At 37.9% G+C, this 18,726-nt stretch overlaps 1 protein-coding gene across 2 annotated transcripts in view; it reads left to right on the forward strand.

The window, feature by feature from the left end:
• The window catches only part of LOC148675824 (interphotoreceptor matrix proteoglycan 2-like), a 37,174-nt gene extending 20,628 nt beyond the window's left edge, over positions 1 to 16,546 (forward strand). The window contains exons 13-22 of one of the 2 annotated variants that reach the window (XR_015941660.1): positions 710 to 1,001; positions 1,369 to 3,779; positions 3,913 to 4,132; positions 6,294 to 6,504; positions 8,026 to 8,214; positions 9,835 to 10,036; positions 10,981 to 11,060; positions 12,256 to 12,318; positions 13,050 to 15,540; positions 15,583 to 16,546. Coding sequence is in view for 1 of the 2 variants with exons in the window: in XM_088648381.1 (XP_088504507.1) it covers positions 710 to 1,001; positions 1,369 to 3,779; positions 3,913 to 4,132; positions 6,294 to 6,504; positions 8,026 to 8,214; positions 9,835 to 10,036; positions 10,981 to 11,060; positions 12,256 to 12,292 (3,642 nt within the window). In the remaining variant the exon portion in view is untranslated. Of the gene's footprint in view, positions 1 to 709; positions 1,002 to 1,368; positions 3,780 to 3,912; positions 4,133 to 6,293; positions 6,505 to 8,025; positions 8,215 to 9,834; positions 10,037 to 10,980; positions 11,061 to 12,255; positions 12,319 to 13,049 lie in introns of both variants that reach the window. The other variant, XM_088648381.1, reaches the window with a different exon arrangement.
• Positions 16,547 to 18,726: the final 2,180 nt, after the last annotated feature.

An 18,726-nucleotide genomic window follows, 5' to 3' on the forward strand; every position in this document is an offset into this window, starting at 1 on the left:
GGTGAGATCTGGTAGCTGAGGTATCCAAGGCGTGCGACGAGGTAGAGTGGTCGGTTATTCCAGGCTGGGTCAAGTCCAGGTCGTAGGCAAGAAGAGAGGCAAACAAATCCGATAGGGGCGAGGCAAGAGAAATCCCCAAATCAAAGAGTCGACGTTGAGGGAGTCCAGACGAGGTAGAAAAGGTACTGAGGAGGAAAGGGCGAGGCAAGCTCAGGAGGCAGAAGAGATCCTAAAACCGAGCAATGTTACAGGGTGAACTGAGGGTTTAAATAGTGAAGGAAGGGGTGCGTAAGGGAAATTGGACAATGAGGGGTTAATTGAGACCAGCTGTCCAGCTATCCATTGTTATAAATCAGAGAACAGAGATTTACAGGGCCATTCATGAAAAATGTCCTGGTGCAGCTTGGATTCAAGCATTCACAGTGTCCGAAATTAGCCTCAAAATTGATTGATCTTAGGATCAAGTGAGCACCTGTGACAAATGGTGATATTAACTGGTCTGTTTTCCAAAAAATGGACTGTTCTCTCAGTATTCGTTTGTAGACACGTGTAGTATTCATATAGTGTTGAATGGCTTTTTAACTCTTTTGTACACTTGCACAAAAACCCTAACTGCCAAAAAATGAACTGAAGACAATTTTAAGTGTCAAAACATCACTTGATATTTTGTGTAGTTGATCTTAACCCTTCTGCTTCTTTGCTGTTATAGGACAATATTCTGGCATCAGAAAAACCACCTGATACACCTTCCGAGGACCTGACCAACAATGACATCTTCATCAGTGGCTCCATAAAAGAAAATTTTAATCTTGACACTGTGCATCCTAATGACTTGTGGCCAGGGACTCTGAGCCCTCCAGCTAAGGAGAATGATGTTATAGTGCTGGAGGAGAGCCCTACTCCAGTGTCTCCTCACCTGTCAGATTTGGTCCTTGACTTGAGACCTGAGTCTACGGTGGAATCAGATAGATCCATCAGTACGTTCTCACCTGACATTGAAGGTGAGTAACTATGCCAGCAGCTGGGTCTCTAAGTTCAATGCACAGCATGAACACATCATGTCTCTGATGAACAAGGTGCTTGAATGACTAACTGTTGACATTAGAGGCTGTGCCTGTACTCTAGTCAATACAAAGTTCCTCTGTGGTTGTTATACATTACTTTTTTGATAAAGTGTCTGAAAGTACATTTAGACGATACCATTAATGCACCTTTGGCTCCATCTAGTTTGACGTATTGAGTGCAGAAATAAGGCAGGCAGCATACAAATAGGAATCAACAGCTTGTTGTATAATACAAAAAAGGAAATGTAATCGATTTTGAATCTCATCTAAATGTTAACTCTTTTGCTTCCCTTCTGCTGTGTAGATAATGGAAATGTTGAAGAGGAAGGCTTCTTTTTCAGTAACACAGTAGCTCCAAAGCCAGTGCCAACAGACAGCCCAAAAATAGCAACTACACACGTTGCTCCTGATATGGACCTTCCAACCACCCTGCCATCCTTGTCAATGGACATCACAGCTGAAGATTCAGGAGTGCCCAGATCTACAGCAGTGCCTCCCACATCTGGCCAAGCTGAAGATTCAGGAGTGCCCAGATCTACAACAGTGCCTCCCACATCTGGCCGAGCTGAAGAATCTGAAAGGGCAAGTTCCTCCTCAAAATCACTTGTTCCAACTGAGGCACCAAAGCTTTTGAAAACAACAGAAACCGTGATTTCCACCTTACCTGATACACAGTCTGAAGGAACGTTGCCATATGGTTTGATTCTTACAAAGAGCGACATGAATACACCAGCCATGATGTCTCCAACTCACAGTTCTCCCACTTCCTCCTCACTTGATAAATTGCTGATGACGGCAACCGGAAAGCCACTAGTAGTGTCTCCTTCCCAATATCCCTCTACCCCGTCTGCATCTGATGTAGCTTTTACATCAAATGCTGCTTCAGAGAGTACGACAGAGAAGCTTACTGACGTGTTTGACCTGGGCTCTGGTTCAGGGTTCTTCATCTCTGGACAAGAGCAAGGGCCTGATGTGTGGCCATGGTTACCTGTAACATCTGACTCCAGTTACTATCAAGAGGCACAGACAAGCCCAGACATGAATTCACATTCACCACTGAGTACAACTCCAGAACATACTGAGGAGTCCGTACCTCATGTCATGACTGATTCTCCAGATGTTTTAAATGAGGAGATTACTTTATCTGAGGATTATTTTTATTCTAAAAATGCAAACACGACACCTGTGGAGGATAAAGAATCTGGGATAGACTTGGAGACACAGGAAACATTTTTGAATAGAGTGCTTGTTACCGAAGATATACGAAATGTACCTCACTATACCACTACAGATGAAGCCCCTGTTTTCTGGACAATGGAGACATTAACAGTCGAACTTTCCATGCTAACCTCTGAGGCCTCTGGCATGTATTATGATTATTATACAAGTGAGTCATCTACTACGGTGTCACCGGTCACTGATTATTCTCTTCCTGATATGAACACGGATGAGAGCACCACTGTAGCCCCTGTCTTAGAAGGACCAATGACAACAGCACAACAATCTGAGGATCAGGAAACTGGGGGAAATTCATTTGATAAGGAGAGCATATTTGAAGTTGTTTCAACTAAAGAGTCAATGACCACAGATTCATTTGAGATGGGACAATTTCCAGCATATCCCGTGACCTTCACCAACCTTATACATGGAGACACAGGATCATTGAAAACAACCCTGGATGAATCCAGTGTTGAATTAGCCACAAAAAATGAACCTGTCGCAGAAGTAGGCACTCAGGAGCAGCCCGTCATTACGTCTTTCACCGAGGAACCTCCGTTTTTGGAAAACAGAGACAAGAGTCAAGGGGATAAAGCAACTGATGTCTCGAAAGAGAAGGTTACACACACCCTGACCACAGACATGCCTGCAACTTTGATTCCAGTGGAGGACATTGCTGATGAAGAAATTTTAACCGTTGACTTGACAACCAAAGGCCCAGCATTAGTCACGGAATCCTTAAGTACTGCATATCCTCTCACACAGTCTCCTGAAGAAGAATTTACTTTGACTAAATCCTCTGCTGCTCTGCCTCTGGAAATAGAATCTGACACTTTGCATCCGGCGCTGTCAGAGCAAATAATAACTGTTCCATATTTACCGGATGAAACTTCCTCTAAGGAAGTCAGTGTAGATGCAAGTCTGACCCCAGATGTAACAGACACATATAATAGTCCCATAACATTTGCTTCCACAAGTATTGACACTCAAAGTGAAGTTTACTCATTAGCTACAATGCCTCCATTGATTCAGTCGAACACCAACGGACCAACAGACAGCTTTATGGTCACTACAATGTCATCTGGCAGGAAACCTCAGGACATTAGCACCACACAAAGGCCAACTGTACCAGCTCCCACAAAGCCATACCAACCAACCATCCACGTGGACAATGATGTCATCAGTACAACATTGCTAGAAGGAGAAGCCTATATACCCCAAAATCCCAACATTACAGATTTTGACTTATCCATTCAAGAATATCACCACACAAGGGGGAATAACACTGAGCAGGAAAGCAGTGGTTACACATCTGTGAATGAACATGCTACAGACATGGCCAGCATAGCCATGCCTACCAATGGAAATTTCACTACACCTACAAGGGCACTGGTAGTTTTCTTCAGCCTGCGGGTGACCAACATGATGTTCTCTGAGGACCTATTCAATAAAAGCTCGGCTGAATACAAAGCTTTGGAGCAAAGGTTTCTGGAGCTTGTAAGTTGACAGACTACATTTTTGTTTTTATTCATCATTGTCCTTTTATAGATAGCGTTTACTGGCTTTAATGTAGCTGCAGATTTAAGTGTGTCTCACTTAGAGATAAAAAAAGCTTTTCTTTGTCTTTTAGCTTGTCCCTTACCTGCAATCCAACCTATCGAACTTCCAGAACCTTGAAATACTCAACTTCAGGAATGGTAGCATTAAAGTGAACAGCAGAATGAAGTTTGCCAAACCTGTGCCCCGTGATGTTACTAATGCAGTCTACCTCATTCTTGAAGACTTCTGTAATACTGCCTACCAAACGATGAACCTTGCCATTGACAAATACTCTCTGGACGTGGAGTCAGGTAACACTTTTATACACCTTATTATGACTAGGATACAGAGGTGTGACCACCTTTTTTTCTAAATAAGTATGCACAGCTACAGGACCATACCGATTAATTACTAATAGAATTAATGTGTTTCCTAATTACTAGTTTGTTTAGGTTTCATATCACTAAGTTAAAGGTTTGAGTAACAAAGTGATTTCAAATTCTAAAATGTGGAAAGGAAGGTGTATCTAGAGCAGGAAGATTTTTGTTGAAAAGTGAGGCTATAGAGGTATGGTGATAATTACACATAAGAGAATTTGGTTTTTAAAGAGGACAACATGTTCTTATACAAAGGGTTATGGGGTCTGGAGCAAACTGCCCAGCCAGGGTAATTCCCTGGAATCCTGCAAGAAACAGCTGGATAAGATCCTCAAATCAATAAACATCTAGCAAAATAAGCAAGCTGTGTCTAATTGCCTCCTCTCGCTTGTAATCATTTATTAGTTATTATACAGTGAGAGGAGATCTAAAATGTCAGGCTGCGCTTGCACACGTAAAAAAATGTACTAAAGGTTTCTGGCTGCACAATACAATAGCCTCTTCAAAAGCCACAATACTGCCTCAGTGTTATTCCCATCCCTTTGTAAAGTAAATTCTACCTTGTATGACCCTACCATTTTTATTTAAATGTATCAGGCACAGTGAATTTAATGCACTTTACATTGTTATGCTAAACATATTTTAATCTTGGGAGTCTAGGATCTGAGTAAGGGTGAGAATCACACCAATCTGCAGCTGGTAGTTCGAGTAGTTCTAGTTTTTTTCAGCTACCACAAATCTGCTTGCCATGTTATACAAGTCTGAATACTGTTAATATCGCAGCCTTGTAGTAATCCCAAGTCTCCTTGTTTCCTGGTAGTTTTGTCATATACTGTTGAAGCATTGACTCTAACTGGAGCACGAAGCTCTGAGAAGTACTCTCCAAACCCTTTCCATATTTAATGACAGACTGATGAGTCATGTTCTTGTTTATTTTGAGCGGTGGGTTCAGAAACGTTCTTGGTCTGATAAGCTGATAAAACTAATCTGTCTGAGCCAATCACACAGAGAAAGCTGGCAGATTATTGATTTATCATATTGGAAGCCATGTGACTCTCAGCAAGTTTACCACCAGAGTTTAGAGTAGAGAATCCAATGAAATGGACAGTATTTGTGTGGAAAGGGAAATGAAACTTTTTTTTGCAACTTAATTTTGTATTATTTGTATTCCATTTGCAAGCACACCAACCAAACCAAATTACAAAGATATTTCAAACAAAACTATCGATAAACACAAAAAAAAACATTGATAATATTGCTGTGACCTACCAGAGTCTTAATTTTACATAATGCCACTTTTTAAAGATACATTATTTGAAAATTATCCCCTGAAACCCCCTGTATGGTAATTCTATCTCCGTTTTAAAGATGTTGATATTATCATCAGTTTAGCACATTAACAGTGCTAAAGGTGTTGATGTCAGTCTCAGCATTCTTTGGGGGGTCTGCTACAGTATGAGCAAGGTCATTCTTTCCCTTGTTTTCCAAACAACTTTCTAAGCTGAGTCTTGTGTTCTTGTCTAGCTGAATTTATAAATGAGTTAGGAATAACAGAAGGGAAACTGGCAATTGTGTTATTGTTTAAAATGTAATATTTATCAAAGCTGAAATTTTAGTTCTTGCTAAACTGTTTACATCTTGATTTGAAGTTTTCTTTGCTGCAGCCGAAGCAATTTCTTAGAGAGTATTCCCTCTTGATGAGTCATGGGAATTGCTGAAAGGAATATTACTCTCTGCTGTGCTGATGACTTATTGCTGCAGTTATCAGATGTGATACCTTTTAGGCTATTACAGGATATCTGTTCATATTTTCCTTGTAAAATAATGAAAAACGTATCACCAATGCAACATAAAGCCAACATGCATACAATTTAAACCATTTTTACTTGAATGCCCTTTTAATTACCCATATTCTGTCTTATAAAATTAGAATATAATATAAACACATTTGAAACCAAGCTAAATCCCATTAAACATTCCTGTCACAATTTTTTCATTTGTTTCAGGCCATAGCTTGGAGGCCCACTTGTATCGGAAATACCCCAGTTCAGAAACCCCCTGATCACATCTAATTACATACCTGCTTTGTTTTTAGGTGACCAGGCTGACCCCTGTAAGTTCCAGGCCTGTAATGAGTTCTCTCAGTGCAGAGTTAATCGCTGGACCGGGGAGGCCGAATGTGTGTGCAATGCTGGGTATTTCAGTGTGGATGGACTGCCCTGCCAGAGCATCTGTGACCTTCGGCAAGACTTCTGTTTGAATGATGGGAAGTGCGATATCATACCAGGGCAAGGGGCAATTTGCAGGTAGGGCCATTGTCAGCCTAGCAGCAGTGATTAACTCATCCTGTTCCTTAGACCCCATGTGGAAGCACTATTACCCCTGTACTTTAAAAAGAATGCATGAAATAATAATGTAGCAAAACACAATAATAGAAATGTTTTACTCTTAGTTTCTGTGGAAATTGTTTTAACTCTGTGTTTATTCCATACTGAGCTTTTGTGTTTTACTTAATCTTTCTTAGCCATCATCAAAGTTCGTACAATGTAACTTTGGTACATAATATTCTACCTTCCATGGAATATTGGCTTGGAATGCAGGATTTATATGACTTTTAACCTTCAGTGTGATGTTTTTTTAAAGCTTCTCTAAACCTAAGCATCAAAAAAGTCATACAATTCATGACTGTTTCTAATAATATACTACTATCTATAGTAATAATTTAAATGAAGGCATCAACAGTTTAATTGAACTACAATGTTGTGTCTGTGTTGTGGATGTGGTGTAGCAGGTAAGACTCTAGACCTGGGTGGATCACATGAGCAACATAATTACCTCAGATTGCTTTCATTAAAGTCATTTTTGTGGAGGAACATTTGTCCTCAATGGATTTTCTGTTTAAACACAAGTTTGTTATATTCTTTTTAGAAATACAGTAGTATATGGTGTAGCATGAACAAATGTTCACAGCCATCGGCTCTGTTTGTTTGATCAGCTCTGGGTTGGTCGTCATGTCAGAGTTCAGTCTCCCAAGGAATGGTCTTTTCTCCAATGCTTAGCCTAATCAATTGTACCAGAGAAGATAAATGTAAGCATGAAGAAATGCAACATTGTTATCAACTCCTGGAAGATTTTGACCCTTGACCGAATTAGATGGAGGAAAACATATTGCAAATTATCAGTCAATGCACATATCTCCCAAGACAACCCTTTTTCAACCTTTCAGAGACTGTGCAGATCTCGTTTCGGCCTGATCAGTCACCTTTGGCTTTCTCCTTCACCCTTGACCTTTCACCCTTGACCATGAGGGATAGGCAAAAGATGGTACAGCTTGAGTCTAGCGTCAGCTTTCCTTAAGCTTCAAATAATGGAGTTTAACATATAGCCAGGTCATAAAAAAATACCCAAAATAAAAATAAAATGCAGTTCTATTCTTCTGCTGCAACACACTGTAAAGCAATCAAAAATAGTAAATGAACTATCCACATTTCAAATCCCTTGATGCATTACAGATATACTCCAAATGAATTATGACAATGCGGTTTTCATTGGCTCTGAAGAAATTGTGCTTTGGCTATATTTCAATATCATATTATTTAAGAATGCCTTTACGTTGCTTTATGTCTTTCTGTCTTTTAAAAGCACAGTTGTGCGTGCTTGGACAAACAGTTGTTGTGCAAAATACTGTAGGTACATCCCTTTGAAGTGAAGACATCATCAAGCCTATAACATGGCACAATGTTTTGCTCCCGAGCCAAGTGTGTTGAAAATGACCCTGCACATGTGGCACAGGGTGTGTTATGCCAACCGCGGTGTGTGGTTTCCAGGTGCCGAGTGGGAGAGAATTGGTGGTACCGTGGGAAGCACTGTGAGGAGTACGTCTCTGAGCCGCTGGTGGTGGGCATTGCTATCGCCTCAGTGGCTGGCTTCCTGCTGGTGGCGTCTGCTGTCATCTTCTTCCTAGCCAGAACTCTGCAGGACCAATACGACAAGGAGGACTCTGAAGACCCTGTCAGGTAGCTGAGTTCGGTTAACCTTGGCCCACTGGTCTTGAAGAGAACTACAACAGGCTTAAATTGTGCCTACGTTACGAAGACGTTTACTGAATATGTCAAATGACAGAAAGTATATTTCTAAACAGACTTCATCACAATCACTTGCAGTGGATACAAATTGAGCATTTACATTGATAATGAAAAACAAAGCCCTTTGTGTAAAATATTTGTTGACAGAAAATAAAGTCCGATTTGTGGCTCATATGCAGTCTCTTTTAATAATAATAATAATAATAATAATAATAATAATAATAATAATAATAATAATAATAATTCCTTATACTTATATAGTGCTTTTCTGGACACTTAATGTATGCTTAAAATGCATGACAAGGCTTATCATAGGGCTGCAAAACATAATTATTCAAAATGCTCCTTTTCTGATTTTTGTAGCTATATCTCATTTGTAGGTTGCCATCAAACCTATAACTTTATGCTATATATACAGTATCTTAGCTCAATGGGTACAGACAGATAAAGTATAAATATCCTGTCCTTGATTGTGTAGACACAAATAATTAACATTTAGTTTATTTGGATATGTGTAGTGCATATTAACATAGTGCTCAGTTCAGGCATAATGCCTCTGTCATCTTCAAATCCCTGTGCATTTTGAGCAGAGCCAAAAATTATGCTGGCAGATTTCCTGCAACTGATTAATGACGCAGGTCATGTTTATAAAGATTCCAAAACAGTCCTGATTGCATTTAAAATGAAAGTTAAAAAAGCTGTTAAACAAAGGGCTATAACTCCAGTAACCTCTGGAATAGCTACAGACGTAGAGAGCCAAATGAAAGTGGTCAAATTGGCCTTACTGACGTAATGAGCCATTGTAATTGTATACCTTTTGATTTTTAGGAACAAAATGTAAGTAACAGAGACTGATTACCTTGGTTGATGCAGTCAGCATTACTGGTTCTGTATATCACAGCAGAGGTCTGATGACTTTCTAAACTTTAATGAAAGTACCTCTGACCTTTTAAAGACTTAATGGGACAGTAAACAATGATGTAATTACCTCAGCCAATCCTTCGACAGGTCTGATGTAGAGGTCACCTCGGGCTGTAAGATTACTGAACACAGTGTAGCTATTAATTCCAAAGCTTTACTTGCTAACGCTGTCTCATATGATCTTTGTGTCACTGCAGTGCAGTGTAGATGCATCACAGCTGTGGCTCTTTTCTGTATATGTTAAGTTTGCTTGATTTATTTTAGTTAACGCCTCCTGAATGTTTTATAAAATGTGGAGCAGACTGCCAGGTGCCCCTTCCTAAACTGTGCATGTCATGCAGTTGCTTTCAATTGGTCAGGCCCAACTATATATTTATGTCAGTAAATCTCTGTCCTTCTCTCTACACGACTTTAACTGCGCCTGTTCTTCTGTTTAACTGCTTATTTCCATATTTGTCGGCCCTATTCCCATTCCTGTATTTCTGTATCTGTCAACTACCTGTACTGTATGTCTGTATTTCTTGACATGTGACAGTTTTTCCCTCCTGAGGTTTCCCTCCTATTACAGTAAGTCCCTGGTTTGGCTCTGCACCCCTGTCACTCTGATCTTGCCTTGCCTCTCTTCCTCAGACTTGGGGATAGCCTGGCCTCGATGGAGAAGGCAGTGAAGTACAACCCCATGTACGAGAGTGATGCCACCACAGGCTACAGCCACTATTACAGACGCTACCCGCAAATGCCCTCCTACAGCTCTGCCAGTGCAGAGGCGTCCACTGACTTCAGCAGTGAGGAGATCAGGCACATCTATGAGAACAGTGAGCTCACCAGAGAGGTATACTATCTAATCTCTGGTGTTACTCTGCTCTCGGCTAGCTTCAGTTCTACCTCCACCTGTTTTTTACTGTTCACTTACCACAGACTCTCTGCTTTAAATCTCCAGGAGTATAGGGATAACTACGGGTTGTTGTTAAGAGTTGGGTTAGGGATATGGTTATACTTAGGGGTTAGGGTCACAATTACCATTAGGGTCGGGATTATAAATATTAGACAGAGGAATGGATATTTTAGGAACTACTGATGCCATTGTGATTCTGGTACTGGAGGAATTGAGAATTTGCAAAAGAAGTTTTAAATAAAGTGGAAGTGATTGTTTTCTTATTTCGGAATTATTTTATTCCCAGCATATTCTCTTCTTATCTAAATAGATCACTATGGGCAAGTCTTGTGATCTATTCCACATAATATGATAAAACCTATGATTTTTAAGTATCGAAATGGTAGCCGTTTAGTGTTTTGCCAAAGACGTCTGCAAAACGAACTGTTTCCATCTGACAGACAAAGTCCCAAAGGACATCTGAAACTAGGATGACAGGTTTTCAGGGGTAGATGTGCAGATCGTGTCTAAAAAATACTTAGCTGCAAAGTTGTCGAAATGCATGACATTTCAATAACTGTTCCTTATTTTAAAAAAAGTGACTAAATTGAAGAGACACTTTATTTCAGGAAATACCTTCTATTATTTTGTGTGGTGCACGTCTCAAGTGCTAGAGGACTGCAGTGTCTGCTGCACTTCACACCACCCAAGCTTTTTACCAGCTAATTAATCTAATTAACTGCACTTTACTGGACCCAGTTATTTTTTTCCTCAGCTGGTGTTGGTGCTGGAGATATAAAGAGACCTATAAAAGCTGCAGTACTGAAGCCCTAAAGAGCTCAGACAGAAATAAAGTAACTCTGCTCCAATGCACGTTTCTCCCTTTCCTTCTCCTCCCCCAGGAAATTGAAGACAGGATACGAATAATAGAGCTTTATGCAAAGGATCGCCAGTTTGCAGAGTTTGTGCGGCAACATCAGATGTGAGTTCATCTATTATTACTCCTTCATAGGGAGCCTTGGAAAAACACATTAACATACTTGACACGGTGAAACATCCACTGAGATATTCCCACATGCGGAGCTCGAAGTCCAGCTATGAAATTAACCCTGTCGTTGCAGCCCCCCTGAGCACAGCAGCAGATGGGAAAAAATAATGCTGGGAGACTTAGGATCTATTGACAACATCTAAGTCATTGCAGCATTATTTCTCTTCATATAATACTGTCTTAAAACTTCTGCAATGCACAGTAAAGTGGTCCATCAACTACTAAATAAATGTTTTAGTTTCACAAGATATGTATAGAAATAGTGCTTTTAAATTGTACATGTCTTAAATGAGATGGGTGCATTAAGGCAAAAAGTGCAATGATCCCAGATTTGCAACCAGTGGATGTCAAAAAGGCCAGGTATTATCCTGCAGAAAAGCCCTGTAACATGCAGGGCCTGTACTATTATATTCTGAAGCAGAAAGTGGACTCCATGCTCATGGAACAGCTGGTTTATTCTGGCATTCCTACGTTTTAATTCAGTGTCTCCTTTGGAGAAACAGACTCTTCTGAAACAAAGACTACAAATTAATAAGGCATCCAAATCCAACCATTAGTATTAGTATACAACTGTCGTGCATTGCAGAAAGTCTTTTTCGTTTCTCACTAAATTAACTAAACAAACTTCCGACAGCAGATACCACCGTGAAATCAGGTCATTTTCAAATTTAGGTTTATGTTTACAGATTGTTGCCAAAGCAGCCAGACCAGATGTTAATTTCCTTACTCTCTGTAAGCAGTTAGAGTACTGTGAATACAAGTAATAGGACAAAGCTTTTGGGTAGCTGGGTCTGAACTATTTTAACATAAGAGTCTGGCATCTGATTGCTGACAAAATGGAAACCTTGAGCTACCCAAGGAAATGTATGGTAAACACATACAGCTAAAAGAGAAAAGCTCTGGAAAAGATAGACACTACCTCAAACCAGATACTAATGTACTGCAAAGAGAGTGAATAGAATGAGGAAGCAAAACACCTTAATTTACTATTTGTTTCAACTACTTTATTGCAGTTTTGGCAGCTTAAGTTTTTAAATCCTTAGATTGTATACTGTTTTTAGGGGCTCAAGTGTGCCAAATCACTTTTTAAAAAATGACTCAACTTAATCTTCTCCTTGGTCAAACGCAGGGCCATGGATATCAGAAGAGAAAGTCCTTCCAACTAGACCTATCGGGTACGGTCGATGTGGCTGTAAGTAGTAAGGTGATATATGCAGTTGGAATGATCCAAAAAGAAAAAGGCGACAAACGTTTTTCTCTCAGAATTCATTCTTGCGATCTTTATTCTCATTGTTATGTTTTGGCAGTATCATTAAAAAAGTGTTTAAATCATGGCAGAATGTTTTATCGGTGTTGAACTACAAACTATATTTAACAGTATTAATTATTATTAATAGTATTTATTTATTTTTAATTAAAGTGTACCTGTTCGTATTTCTTTCTTTTGTTTGGTGGCAAGTTACAATACGATTCTAAGAACCTAAGCTAATCTTCTTTTAATGTTTCCTTCCCTGCACTATGGGCATGGCACATGTGCTGTTTCCACACTCAGGATCAAGCCATTGCCTTTTTAGAATTAGTGATTCTTGCCATTTTTGTTGATAAAATTCTGATTCGGAAATCTCTGTATTATGTCACATCACCTTATTTTAAAATGCTCAGAGCATCATGCTTCTTTTTGGGCTTCCATTGCATTGAAAATGTTTTATTTCTTGTTAAGTAAAATATATATATGTATAATCACAGAACCAATAAACTCCTTATTCAAACATGAATTATCTCCTTTAAATTAATAAATATCTCCTTTCTTCTGTATCTCAGCTGTATTAATGAATATAGTTCCAATAACTAATTGATCTTGTCATGAACAGTGCAGCAGACCACTTATATATCCACTGAGTCATCCCATTTCTTTACTTTCAGGAACATGCCTTGGAGTCTCATGATGAGACAGGAGATTTGGAGCAAGAAGTACAAGATACTCCTGCAGTCATGGGCTTGGATGAAGGCCAACCATTGTAGAATGATTAGCTCTGAAGTTTTTTTGCAGTTGTGGCCCTTTCTTTGATAATTGGTGTGTTTCCTCGTCAGCTGCTGAGAGTTTTTTTTGTTGACACTTTTAAAAACGTGTTCCCTTGCTGAGGAACGTAGAGAGTAAATGAATGGTCTGTTTTTGTTTAAAAGGGGTCAAAGCGATGTGCATTGTTGTTATGTTGCTCTTTGTACAGTACATATCACAGCTATCGTTTTCATTTATTTCATGTTAATTTCATGATGTAATAGACTCATGGGCTGTGTGGTTCTATGGAGATTTGCACAGCTGTCTCACTGTCCTTGGGTTTGGCATTCAATTCTAGACTGGGGCGCCTTCTGTCGGACGTTTGGAGGTTCTCCTGTATTTACACGGGATTCCTCCTCGCACTCCAGTAACTTCCAAAGACATTACTGATAGATTGTGGATAGTTTGATTGTGTAGATTGCCCAGGAGGAACAGGAGTGGGATCTCTTTTCATTTCTTTACCCTGTTTTTATATAGCTCTGCTGCATTGCTGACCCATGCTTGGCTGAAAAGAGTTGTCAGTGAAAACACAATACAACTGTTTGGCAACATGTCCACCAGAATTGTTTCTGGATTTTATGAGTTTGCTGTAGGATCAATAACACACCCATTTGTGACATTACAAGAAGTGGGGAGGCATGCTGTTTTTCCTCTTCAGTGCCTTCCCCTGGTTCAATAATGTGTGCTGAAAAAAGTGGTGTAGTGCAGTCAGAGTCTTCGTAAGAGAAAGGCACCCTATTTCTGAAACTGAAATACAATCTGCAAATGCCCGTTTTCTTAGCACATCACAAGATCCTCATCAGCAGGAAATAAAATGCATCATAGTAATTAAATATCTAAACGTTTAAAACCAGAATTGTATTTTGTATGTAGTTTGTATGTTATTCTGTTGGGAAAATAAGGGAATATGGTGAATAAAAACATTTTTTATTGTTATATAGAGTGTGTACTGCATTTAGATTTTAGAATTAATTGTTATATAATTCCTGATCAATTTTTAATGTTTTGATGAAGTTCAACTTGCACTGCAGGTGCAAGGGAATCATGCAGCTTACCAAAAACTGTAGAATAGCACTAGGTAAGAAGACTGCTTGTTAGTTCAGAAAATAGTGTTTTTGTATTTTAGTTTACAAAATCTGTTTAGCCTTTATTATCTGAGTTAGAATCAGCATTACCCTGAATGAGTTCTAATGTAATTTGCTTTTTAAAAAGTTGTTTATAATTGTCAGCTGGTTAGTGCAAATTACTGTAAAACAAAGTGCTATAGACTACTGTCTTACGTTTACTATGAATGCGTTACTTAATGTTGCCATTTAAACCATGAAAACGTCTGTACAACCTCATCTCGTGCTCAGTTACATTATTCACTAATGTAGTAAAGTGATTTAGAATTTAAACCACCAGGAAAAAGTAGTGCTTGCGTAGATACCTGCTACTCAATCAGAGAACTGAAGCAGACATTGTTTCTTTCTTCTGTGTGACTTTTGTCTCACTCTTCACAGAAGATCTCTGAGACAAATACCTTTTTAATGTGTTCTGGAGTGCAGCACCACCATTCCATCTCATTGTGGTTTAGAAAAAGAGAGTAAATGAAACCATCTCAAACCATTGCAACTGACTGGACAGATTTGCTTTATCGCTAACAGTTGCAATTTTGTATTTGCATGAAGCAGTGAGAGCAAAAACACCCTTAAGACACAAAAACCATAATTTAGAGGCAAATTGATTATCTTCTTTTCAGGCAAGAAAGCAATGGACACAATTGTGAACAAAGTAAGTGAGCAAGGGAAAAAACTTTGTGGGAGCTGTTAATGAATGAATTAGGAGAAATGCATCAGACATTTGGTGCTACTTTGCAGGGCAGTTTGTTTGCTTTTGTGCACAGAAGCAACTTTAGGAGATGTGCAGAAATTGTATTTAGTCAGATTTCTGGAAATATGTGTGAGAAGAAAATAACTGATCAGTAAGTGAAACAATCTCAGTATATTTATCTTGTGCTTACTCTGAGATTTGCAGTGCTTGTTTCATGAAGCACAGAATGTTTTTTTCTTTTTTAAATATTTTTTTTTTAGGATTCTGTTTTTCTTCAAGAAGCTAAAACAATATGGGAAAAAGTGATTATATGAATGGAAAATCTGTACTCAGGTTGTTCTCTTTTGTTTATTTACACGGTGGATACAATATCGATTGCATAATGTGGGTGTCAACTTCATTTCATAATAATAATCTATCTGAGAAATATGGAAAATTATCCACAATTGAGATGCTAAAACATTTCTTCATTTACTAAAATGAAAATAAAGTATGCTCTAGATTACAGTGTACTTTATTGTTATTACTCATACTGACCAAAATGTTAGGCACCCTCAGACAACTGAATATATTCTCTGGTGACAGGCAGTGAGTGGTTTGCTAAACATTGGCTAAAATAGACTTCACATCGGTTTTTCTTTTTTTATCAGACAAATCTCCTATTGAAAACTGAAGGATTGTGCAGTTCCTTTTCACTAACCACGAAGCTGATCAGATCACATCATGTCAGTTGAAGGTTGTTCTGTGAAAAAAAAAACTACGACAGGATTGATTTACAAGTATTTCACAACCTTGTAAATTCACAGTCAGCATATTCTCCAGGGGTTCCTAATATTTTGGCCAGTGAGTGTATGACTTCTTCTTAGACTACAACTAAGAATGGCAGAACAATGCAAATAAGTTTTGTTCCTGCAAGACTTAATTCAACTTAGAGTATGTCTGCAAATTTGACACTTGCACTTTCAATTAAACTACTTCAGAAGCCAAATGGCTTGCTATTTGATTATTTTGGATTTGGGATTTATGTAGACCTTGTAACTTTATGAATAATTATTAATAGTGAGAAATAGCTTGAAATGGCCCAAAACAATGTATCTTTATCCTGGATTTATTTTTAATTATAGCACTTAGAAGTTTGAGATTCTCAGCATATACAGTATAGCCCTTTGACGTTTTTTATTTATAATTACATCAGTGTTTTTTTCATAAATTGCTTTATGTACAACCTGTATTTCATTTTATGCAAGAAGACAAAAAAGGCAAAAAAGTGAGGCTTGGATGATGTTTTCTAGTAAAATGTTTACTAAATGTTTACTAAATTAGACAATTTAGTAAAATGTTTATGCCTTTACAGTACATTCATCAACATATTTTAAGGTTTGTCTCATGTATCAAGATATTCCAGTCTTCACCCAAGCCAAGACCAAACCAAACCAAGGTTTTGTGTACCTCACTATACTTTATGAATCATAATGAAAAGCTGGTATCTTTAATTGTACATAAATTGTCATTTTTAATAAAGCAGTGCATCCTTATTTTTACAACCTTACATCATGACTGTCTTTGTGTTTATTGCTTATTTTGCTTGAATTTAATTTCTCCTGCATTATATTTCTCTTTTAATTTTAAATTATAACTTTCATTCAGAAAGAAACACATGAAAGATAATCTGCCTAAATAGCCCTTTCCCTCAGTGTTATATTGAGTATACTCCAAAGTTATCCGATACAAAAATTAGATTCACCAGGCAAACAATTCTGGGTGAAACAGCTGATGTCAATTTACTGCAAATGAGAGTTCCAATCAGGTGAATGTAGCAGGTGTTTCTACTGCATGTTTAGAAGGATAATTTAAAAGATGTCATCATTCAGACACTTAAACTACTGGAGAAATAAATGCCTGTATGAAAGTACATTTTAACAAAACAGTACATATTTTTGGAAAAATAACAGGTAAGTGAAATATTTTCAATAACGTATTGTGCATTCGTACTGTAGTTGACATACAAGAAATATCCAATGCAAGGCCCTTTAACACTATATTGCAGGTTTTGTTCTGAAACACTAATAGTAATGCTGTTGCATAACGTGAGTCATTGTCTGAAATAACCCATGACTCTCTGTGTCTTGTTCATGGATATACTTGATTACACACACAAGTTGAGTTGATTCATCAAGAGTTTGCGGTTTCTGGAAGATGTTCACTGTACTTTAATTAAAATAAAGTCCACACCCAGGTCTGGCTCACGTTTCAAGGAATGAAGTGTAAATTGTTCAGAACAACCAGTCTGTTTCTTGCACTTTGAGATTTGAGGTAACATGGAACTGTAGAATCCTGGATTAAAACCTCTAATAGAATTGAAAGCAAAGCCACAGCTAATAAGAAGTGACACCCAGTCTAATCACAAACGGTTTGGCAGAACTACAACTGGTATTTATACACAGCATAGATCCTTGTGATGTCAGAGACTTTAGTGGACAAACAAGGGAAATTAAAAATATCTAGTAAAGTGATCTTAAAGGACAAGCAAACAATTTTAAATTTGTAGCAATTTTCCTACTGATAAAAGTGATTTTAAGCCATTCAAATGCAAAATGTAACTCTAGATTTTTGTTGGTGAAATCTTTAAACCTAATGAGTTGAGTATGATACAAGTTCATGAGGCTTTTTTTGCAAAATACAGATTATCCAATAATAAGATACAGTTATTTGTCATCTAATTAGAATTATGCCATCGTATTATAGCAACTAAAGGTGTCATAAATTCAGTTATTTTATCCTATCTCGTATCTGGTAAAAAAAAGTATTGTGGAATGCATTACATTCTTTAATCCTCTTGATTATCCAGCACAAAATATTTTAACGTTAATTGCTATGCAGTATAAGGTTGAATAAAAATATGCTTTACAGAATCCTTAACTGAAAAATATATTTACAGCAGAGACTTTTTATTATAAAATTCTATTTAAAAAATGGACACAATTAATTCTCACCACCATTTTTAACATAACATAAAGCAAACTTTCAGACTAAAAAACATAAACCAAAAGGTAATTGTTTTTACAATTTTAAGCAACACAATGCTTGTTAGTTGGATAAAATTTTCTTTGCAGTACTAAATTACTTTTTTCTTTGTAATAACTGCCTTTTGTCCCTTTATTCATGTTGCTCTTCAAGGATCTCTTGCAACATACCTGTTGGATGGCTGACAACTCAGGTAAAGATGAAGAACCAGCAGTCAACAGAATCCCGATCATAAACATTACAGAGTTGGCCTGTTCTGCTGTGATTTTAGGCACAAATTGTATAAAGAAATGTTATGGAATAAATGTCCCATCGGAGGCTGAGAAAGTCCAACCTTTTTTGCCAGTAAACTTCTCCAGAACACCTCCTAAGTCTGGAAATAATGAAACAGCCTAGCTTTGATAATTATAACTGACTCCAGTTTGCTATGCAGCCAGTTTTCTTTCTAGATAATTTATGACTCTACTATTCTCAACCAAATGGAAGCCTTGCAAGGATTTGTTTTTTTCAACTATTTGTTTGACGGTCTTCAATCCTGGACAAACCTGGCAAAAGGCTTCTCAAAAGATGTTCTTTATGCATTGTACTGCCTGGCTAAAATGCCTTTGGCAGGAAAAGACAAACTATTAATTCTGTAGTCACCAAATATTCATAGCAGGACAGAAAAATAATACTGTGAGTTCTTGCAGAATGTTGCAGACATCA

This window comes from Lepisosteus platostomus, chromosome 2, assembly GCF_059453375.1.
Source record: "Lepisosteus platostomus isolate fLepPlt1 chromosome 2, fLepPlt1.hap1, whole genome shotgun sequence".
NCBI lineage: Eukaryota > Metazoa > Chordata > Actinopteri > Semionotiformes > Lepisosteidae > Lepisosteus > Lepisosteus platostomus.